Source organism: Bos grunniens, chromosome 18 (assembly GCF_055505025.1).
Source record: "Bos grunniens cultivar Pamir isolate PY7600 chromosome 18, Bosgru_T2T1.0, whole genome shotgun sequence".
NCBI lineage: Eukaryota > Metazoa > Chordata > Mammalia > Artiodactyla > Bovidae > Bos > Bos grunniens.
The window spans coordinates 24,303,320-24,312,156 of NC_141182.1; the positions used below are offsets into that span (position 1 = coordinate 24,303,320).

The following is an 8,837-nucleotide window of genomic DNA, read 5'->3' on the forward strand; positions in this document are numbered from 1 at the left end:
AACTGGGACAAAATAGTAATTGTGTGAGATACTGAGTCTCAGAAAAATTAAAATGTAAAAAAAAAAAAAGCGTCTTGGAATTGATGAAACAACTACCATACTCATGTGCTGAGTATTTAATGGTATTAGTTCAGTTCAGTCACTTAGTTGTGTCTGACTCTTTGAGACCCCATGGACTGCAGCACACCAGGCTTCCCTGTCCATCCTGGAGGTTGCTCATTTAATGGTATAGTTTTCCACTTTGTTCTGTACCATTATCTGTATAACTCTTGATGGACGGCCATTTAATTTGTATGTAATTATTCACTATTATAATAAACAATCTTGTATGGAATCTGAGCACATCCTTATTTTCACAGGACAAATTCTTGTATGTGGAATTATACTACAAAAAGCAAGCACAATTTTAAGTGTTTTGATACATTTTTCAAAACCATCTTCTAAGAAAAATTGCAGCATTGTATATCTACACTTCTGTCAACGCTGGGGCTTTTGTTTTAAACATATGTCAACCTGACGATGTGAAAGACGGTACCGCCAGTGTTAATTTGTTTTCCTGGTTACTAACACAGTCATTTTATCACTGAAAACCTTGGCCATGGAATCAGACAGACATGGATCTGTATCTCAGCTCCATTTTCCCCTAGATAACTTTGAAGAAATTACTTACTTTCTGTTTCCTCCTCTACAAAAGGGGACAATAATGCCAACAAAGATGGCATGATGTAACATTTAAAGCACTTACTCCTTTGCCTGGCACATACTAGGCACCCAACAAGTATGAGTACTCCTTTACCTTAAAGCACAGATGTGGGGCTCTCTTCTCTTCTTCAGATCATCAGACTTGACCATGAAAAAACAAAAAAAGGATTTCCTTCATAAATAAGACACACAGAGCAGAGCAGTTTAGGACGGGAGCATGCTGGCAGTCCAGCGCTGTCATTAACAGCCTGGACTCTGAAGCCGAATTGCCTGGGGTTGACACGTGGCCCCCTCCATTTGGCAGCTCTGTGACTTGGGCACGCTGCTTAGCCTCTCGGTGCCTTATTCACTCCACAAATACTTACAAAGGCATTACAGCAGAGCTTATATATTCTTGTGGGGGAAAGACAATAAACATTAAAAGTTGATTATTAGAATAAAAAAGGTGAGAAATGTCAAGGGAAAATAAAGCAGAGTACGAGGGACCAGGAGTGCTAAGAGCAGGGAAGGGCTTGCAATATAAATTTGGTGGCCAGGTTAGACCATGCACGTGCAGCAGAGGCCTGAAGGAAGCTGGGAAGTGTACCCAGGGAAGATCTCAGCAAAGCAGATTCAGTGTCCTGAGTAGGGAGAATGCCTGGCCTGTTGAAGAAATCAGAGGATGTGGCTTAGTGAGTTGGAGGGAAGCAGCAGATAGTGGGGCCAAAGATGTAATGGGAGACACACAACCACTCTGGTTTTTGCTCAGACAAATGAGAACCATAGGAGATTTTGAGCAAAACTTTTTAGAACTGAGATGAAATTCACTTAACATAAAATTTACTATTTTAACATCTCCAAGAATGTAATTCAGGGGACTTACAGTGTTTTCACATGTGCAACTATCATGCACGCACGCTCGGTTGTATCCGGCTCTTTGCAACCCTGCGGACTGTAGCCTGCCAGGCTCCTCTGTCCATGGAATTCTCTAGGCAAGAAAACTGGAGTGGGTTGCCATTTCCTACTCCCACTATCTAATTCTAGAATATTTTCATCACACCAAAAATAAACCCTTTACCTATTAGGCAGTCATTCCCCATCCCCACCCCCAGCTCCTGGCAACCACTGATGTACTCTCTACATTTTGCTGGTTATTACCTATAAATGGAATCACACTATATGTGGCCTTCTGTGTCTAGCTTCTTTCACTGAGCTTGTTTTCAAAGTTTACCCATGTTGCAGCAGTATTTAGTACTTCATTCCTTTTTCTGGCTGAATAATACTCCACTGTATAGACATACCACTTTGATCTATCCATTCAATATCAGTTGATGGATACTGGGTGTTTCTACTTTTTGGCTATTATAAATACTGCTGCTTTGAAATCTGAGTACAAATTTTTATGTGAGCAAATGATTTCAATTTTCTTGAGTCCATTAACATTTTAAACAAACACAATGGCTGTACGTGGGCCAAGGGCAGAAGCAAGGAGAGTAGTTAATCCACCAACAGGATAATCCTGGTAAGAGAAAAGGCTTGGGTCAGGTAACAGCTATTAGCAGTGGAAGTGAAAAGTGTGTTTTTCTGAATATATTCTGACAGTAGATCCAACAGAATTTTCCACTGGAATGGAGAAGAGGTGTGAGCGAGGAATGAAGGATAACCTCAAGGTTTCTGGCCTGGGTTACTAGAAAGATTGACGCTCATCAACTGAGATGGGGGGAAATTGTAGGTGGAGCAGATTTAGGGTAAGAAGACAAGCAGTTTAGTTTTTGAAAGTGTGAAACACTTAACATATCCAAAAGTGGAGGCAAAGCCATGAGACTCCCTGGAGTCTCCAAGGGCGAAGTCCTAGAGTACTCTGTCATTAAGAAGCCAGGTACCAAAGGAAGACCTGCCGAAGGGAACTAAGAAGGACTTGCCGGTGAGGCAGAAGGAAAATGAGTGTGAACGTAAAGTATCCTGAATGTAAAGTGAAAAACAAAAGAAAAACCAGGCTACTCCTAATGACTAACTTGGTCAGGAGAACGGGAAGTTGTTATAGAACCAATTATCAAGTCAATTCATAGCACAAGTAAAGAAAAAGGGCTACGAGTGAAGTTTGATGGGACAGGAGATGGGAAGCAGGTTTACGTTCACTGTCTTCGAGTGAAGAAGCCCCACAGTGAGCACAGAGAAAAATTATTCACAGAAGTTCCATTAAGCACCACTGGGATCTAACGTAATGGTTTCTTCTTTTTCCCTCACTACCTTAGGGCAGTTTTTACTATTTTGCCTCTCGTGGACTTCACAGAAGTATTTTCCATCTACCGAATTGCATTAAGTAAAAACCAGTTTGGCTTCTCAACTTCAGTAATCGGATATGCATATAGCCCTAAATTAACAAAAGAGGCCTAGTGTTATCAAAGCTGATATAATTACAAAAACAGATGACTATGATTTTTATTAACTTATACAACTTCACTATGGATACAAGCTATTTTTCATTAGATCTCCAGAATTAAGAGGAGAACATCATTTGTGTATTTAACCAGATTAAATCATACATATAAAAGGCCCAAAGATAGACAGATTGGGGGAAACAACCAGCTCGAGTGCAAAAGACTAAACACAAGACAGAGGAATTTGTTACTTTTACCTTAGATAAGAACAAATAAAAGGGAAAATGGAAAGAAAACAAGATAGTTCTTCATCCTCACTTTTTTGTGATTTTAAGGGCTGTCTTTGTTTTAGAAAGATCTCCAAGAGTGATGTACACCCTGCAATGAAAAATATCCCTCCAAACTGGGGAAACCAATGACCTATATATTTTTAAACCTAGCATGGGCCTCGCTTCTAACAGCAGGAAAACAAGCCTTGATTTTGAGTTAGTCTTCTGTCAAATTCAATTGTCCACCCATTTAAAAAGACTAGATCTAACTCTCTACAAGACATATGACAATACATAAATCCACCTAAACAAAAGACACAAACTCAAAATTTTAATTGGTTAGTGGCTCAGACAGTAAAGAATCTGCCTGCAACGAAGGAGACCCAGGTTCAATCCCTAAGTCAGGAAGATCTCCTGGAGAAGGAAATGGCTACTCCAGTATTCTTGCCTGGGAAATCCCATGGACAGAGGAGCCTGGCAGGCTACAGTCCATGGGGTCGCAGAAGAGTCAGATACGACTGAGCAACTAACACAGCATCTTCCAATGTACTACTCTCTATTATATCACTCCCCAAAATGTACTTATCAGCTTTCTGTACTTCTTGACTATCTTTCACCATCACTACCACCTCTATAATTTTAAATTTTAAAGGCTTTCAGGGCAGGAACTGGCAAAGACTCCCCCATAATAATTATTAACACCTAACACATAACCTAGATAGTATATTAAAAAGCAGAGATATTACTTTGCCAACAAAGGTCCGTCTTGTCAAGGCTATGGTTTTTCCAGTGGTCATGTATGGATGTGAGAGTTGGACTGTGAAGAAAGCTGAGCCCTGAAGAATTGATGCTTTTGAACTGTGGTGCTAGAGAAGACTCTTGCAAGTCCCTTGGACTGCAAGGAGATCCAATCAGTCCATCCTAAAGGAGATCAGTCCTGGGTGTTCATTGGAAGGACTGATGCTGAGGCTGAAACTCCAACACTTAGGCCACCTCACGTGAAGAGTTGACTCATTGGAAAAGACCCTGATGCTGGGAGGGATTGGGGGAAGGAGGAGAAGGGAACGACAGAGGATAAGATGGCTGGATGGCATTACCGACTCGATGGACATGAGTTTGAGTGAACTCTGGGAGTTGGTGATGGACAGGGAGGCCTGGCGTGCTGCGGTTCCCGGGGTCACAAAGAGTCAGACACGACTGAGTGACTGAACTGAACTGAACACATAGTAAACACTCAGGTTATGTTAAATAAATGAATGCTTTTAACAACGTCAAGACCAGACCAGGACCCCCAGTGGCAAACCCAAACTAAAACCTCAAATTGATAAGGTATTGAATGATTTTTATAGACAATGACTTTCTGAAGTGGAAAAGCTAATGTGAAAGGGGCATAAATACCTGCTGGAATTTATATAAATCATTATACTTTTCATGGAAGTCCAAGTTCAAAAGTTCCTTCTGAAGTCCTTCCAAGAAGTTTTGGCTTTGGATGAAGTTTGGGATCACGCAGTGAAGAAAGGGGTCCATGTCCATGACAATGGCTTCTGTTGGGAAGAAAGTGTTATCTGTGACTTTTCCTTCTTGTATTTTTGACTCATGAACAGCACAGCAGAGAGAATACAAAAGGGATGGTGATGAATTTTTGGAAACTTAGTACCTAAAGTCAAAGATTTTGGGGAAGAACTATAAGTTCTTTTTCTTTTCTCTTCCCACTCAATACTACTTTTCAAAGGTATTGTGCTTAACAATGTTAGGCCTTAAGATGAGTATAGGTGATGTCACTAAATTAAGACTCCTGCTGTTTTGGAGAGTTTTTTAGTTCACTGATTGCTTACTCAGCTGAATGCATTTTAGTCTTAATTCATTTCCCCCCAAACTTCAAATGAAAGCAGCAAATTAAAAAAAGAATAGCAATACTGGCTGGCAATTTTTTTTCAGTCCTTTTTCTTTCCCTAAGGTACTGCTCGAGAAAGTCATAAAATACATATATATATTTTTTAAACTGGGTCAGTCATGACCTCCTCTAACTCCTTGAGTTTTATCTCAACGTTTTACCCACTAAAGCTGGTGGGAGAGATTATGTACCCCTCTAATAAAACTCACGGCCACCACCACGCACCAGGTGCCAGGCACAGTGGGGCTTCATAGTGTTAAAGCTTACAGGTTTTATCTTGTTTAGTCTTTTCAACAGTTTTAAGGTAGACCCCATCACTATCTCTATCCCACACAGAAGGAAACTACAAAATCCCTGGTGTACAGAGCTTCAGCATGAAGCCATCGCTTTACACGTGATCCGGAACACCCAAGACTCATCTTCTTAAAGCACCTAACCAATGAAACAAAAAACCAGTGCTCGATTCGGCAGCACTTATACTAAAATTGGAATGATACAGAGAAGATTAGCACGGCCCCTGCGCAAGGATGACACACAAATTCTTGAAGTATTCCATATTTTTATGTATGGCAAAACCAATACAATATTGCAAAGTAAAAAAATAAAATAAAAATAATAAAAAAATATTAGAACACGCTGATAGCCATGCCCACAAAGAATATAATACTTTTGTTAGATTTGGCTGCATTAGCTATATATGGAAAAAGAAAAAAAGAAAAAAAAACCTGGCAAACTTTAGAAGTGAAAGTATGATGCATTAAGCAGAGTCCTTATCTTACAAGGTGATATTTGAAGCTGAGGATGAAATCATTTGAGGCAGGTTCCTTCTTTTGTTCAAACCATGTTTACTTCCGTGGGTCATGCTGTTGAACTACAGGCCAGCAAAACTGAGTAAGCCCAGGTGCCTACAGTCAGGCAGCTCTCAACACATGCTCTGGCTACGCGATCACAGGACAAACAAGCATCACCTTCAGAGGAAAAACCTGCAAAAGCCACTCGACTAGGTGTCCAAATGCTTACTGGTCCTTACTCAGAAAAATATGTATTGATACATGCAGGCATTAGCTCATTAATCACTCTCATCTTTCCCAGAGAAATATTATAGATTAAAAGGCAAAATGGTTGTCCAAGGAGGTCTTACAAATAGCTGAGAAAAGAAAAGACATGAAAGGGTAAGGAGAAAAGGAAGGACAGACCCATTTGAATGCAGTTCCAAAGAACAGGAAGGAGAGATAAGAAAGCCTTATCAGTGATCAATGCAAACAAATAGAGGAAAACATCAGAATGCGAAAGACTAGAGATCTCTTCAAGAAAATTAGAGACACCAAGGGAACATTTTATGCAAAGATGGGCACCATAAAAACAGAAATGGTATGGACCTAACAGAAGCATCATAAGAACAGAAATGGTATGGACCTAACAGAAGCAGAAGATATTAAGAAGAGGTGGCAAGAATACACAGAAGAACTATACAAAAAAAATCTTCACGATCCAGATAATTACGATGGTGTGATCACTCACCTAGAGCCAGACATCCTGGAATGTGAAGTCAAGTGGGCCTCAGGAAGCATCACTATGAACAAAGCTAGTGGAGGTGATGGAATTCCAGTGGAGCTATTTCAAATCCTAAAAGATGATGCTGTGAAAGTGCTGCACTCAATATGCCAGCAAATTTGGAAAATTCAGCACTGGTCACAGGACTGGAAAAGGTCAATATTCATTCCAATCCCAAAGAAAGGCAATGCCAAAGAATACTCAAAATACCACACAATTGCACTCATCTCACACACTAGCAAAGTAATGCTCAAAATTCTCCAAGCCAGGCTTCAACAGCATGTGAACCATGAACTTCCAGATGTTCAAGGTGGATTTAGAAAAGGCAGAGGAACCAGAGATCAAATTGCCAACATCTGCTGGATCATCGAAAAAGCAAGAGTGTCCCAGAAAAACATCTACTTCTGCTTTATTGACTATGCCAAAGCCTCTGACTGTGTGAATCACAACAAACTGTGGAAAATTCTTAAAAGAGATGGGAATATTAGACCACCTTCCCTGTCTCCTGAGAAATCTGTATGCAGGTCAAGAAGCAACAGTTAGAACTGGACATGGAACAACAGATTGGTTCCAGATAAGAAAAGGAGTACATCAAGGCTGTATATTGTCACCCTGCTTTTTTAACTTATATGCAGAGTACATCATGCCAAACGCCGGGCTGGATGAAGCACAAGCTGGAATCAACATTGCCAGGAGAAATATCAATAATCTCAGATACGCAGATGACACCACCCTTATGGGAGAAAGTGAAGAAGAACTAAAGAACCTTTTGATGAAAGTGAAAGAGGAGGGTGCAAAAGTTGGCTTAAAACTCAACATTTAGAAAACTAAGATCATGGCATCCGGTCCCATCACTTCACAGCAAATAGATGGAGAAACAATAGAAACAGTGAGACTTTATTTTCTGAGGTTCCAAAACCACTGCAGATGGTGACTGTAGCCATGAAATTAAAAGACGCTTGCTTCGTGGAAGAAAGTTATGACCAACCTAGACAGCATATTGAAAAGCAGAGACATTACTTTGCCAACAAAGGTCCGTCTAGCCAAAGCTATGGTTTTTCCAGTAGTCATGTATGGATGTGAAAGTTGGACTATAAAGAAAGTTGAGCGCCAAAGAATTGATGATTTTGAATTGTGGTTTGGAGAAGACTCCTGAGAGTCTCTTGGACTGCAAGAAGATCCAACCAGTCCATCCTAAGGAAAATCAGTCCTGAATATTCATTGGAAGGACTGATGCTGAGGCTCAAACTCCAATACTTTGGCCACCTGATACGAAGAACTGACTCATTGGAAAAGACCCTGATGCTGGGAAAGACTGAAGGCGGGAGGAGAAGGGGGCGACAGAGAATGAGATGGTTGGAGGGCATCACCAACTCGATGGACATGAGTTTGAGTAAGCTCCGGGAGTTGGTGATGGACAGGGAAGCCTGGCGTGCTGTAGTCCATGGGGTCGCAAAAAGTCGGACACGACTGAGCTACTGAACTGATCTTAGTTTACACAGTAAGGAGCTGAACCCATTGCCCAATGCCGCACAAAGAGTGAAGATGATGCTAACTCGCTAATCTCTAAATCCACAATTTCCACCAACTTGCATGCCCTCTACTTCCTGAAACTTCCTGGCCTTCATTTCTTTCTCTACTGGGTTTCTAAAGCCAAATGAACTTGGATTAAAAAGGAACAGCAGGCCAGGCAGGAGAGTCGGAGGTGGCCAAAGTCACGTTCTCTCCAAGAGCCTCTTGTACTGTAGCTTTGCTGCTCGACTGCCAGGACTTTTTCAGAGGCCCCCCAACCCGGCGCTGCGCCTCCCTCTTCACAGCGCCCGCTTACCGTGGCGGAATGGCGTCCTGCGACTCCAGGCCTCAGCCACTTGCTTTTTCAAAGTTTCCTCTGTGACAGCATCCGAAAACTTCGCCATCACCTCCTTCTTTACTTTTTTCCCCGCCCGGTCAGAACCCGGCTCAGCAGGCCGCTTTCCGTTCATCTCTTCGCTAGCTACAAGATCCACGGCACGCTGAAGTAGCAGCTCTTTTCCTAAGGAGACTATAATTCCCAGAATG

At 41.4% G+C, this 8,837-nt stretch overlaps 1 protein-coding gene and 1 non-coding gene across 2 annotated transcripts in view; one reads left to right on the forward strand and one right to left on the reverse strand.

The window, feature by feature from the left end:
- OGFOD1 (2-oxoglutarate and iron dependent oxygenase domain containing 1) overlaps positions 1 to 8,813 on the reverse strand; it is a 30,032-nt gene extending 21,219 nt beyond the window's left edge. Inside the window, exons 1-3 of the mRNA XM_086350736.1 lie at positions 8,608 to 8,813; positions 4,730 to 4,875; positions 797 to 843 (exon numbers count right to left, since the gene is read on the reverse strand). Coding sequence (XP_086206862.1) covers positions 797 to 843; positions 4,730 to 4,875; positions 8,608 to 8,761 — 347 coding nt within the window. The 5' untranslated portion in view covers positions 8,762 to 8,813. The remainder of the gene's footprint in view (positions 1 to 796; positions 844 to 4,729; positions 4,876 to 8,607) is intronic.
- Positions 5,681 to 5,787, forward strand: LOC147353263 (U6 spliceosomal RNA). Its single transcript, XR_015146773.1, has one exon. It is a non-coding gene; the product is annotated as a U6 spliceosomal RNA (small nuclear RNA).
- Positions 8,814 to 8,837: the final 24 nt, after the last annotated feature.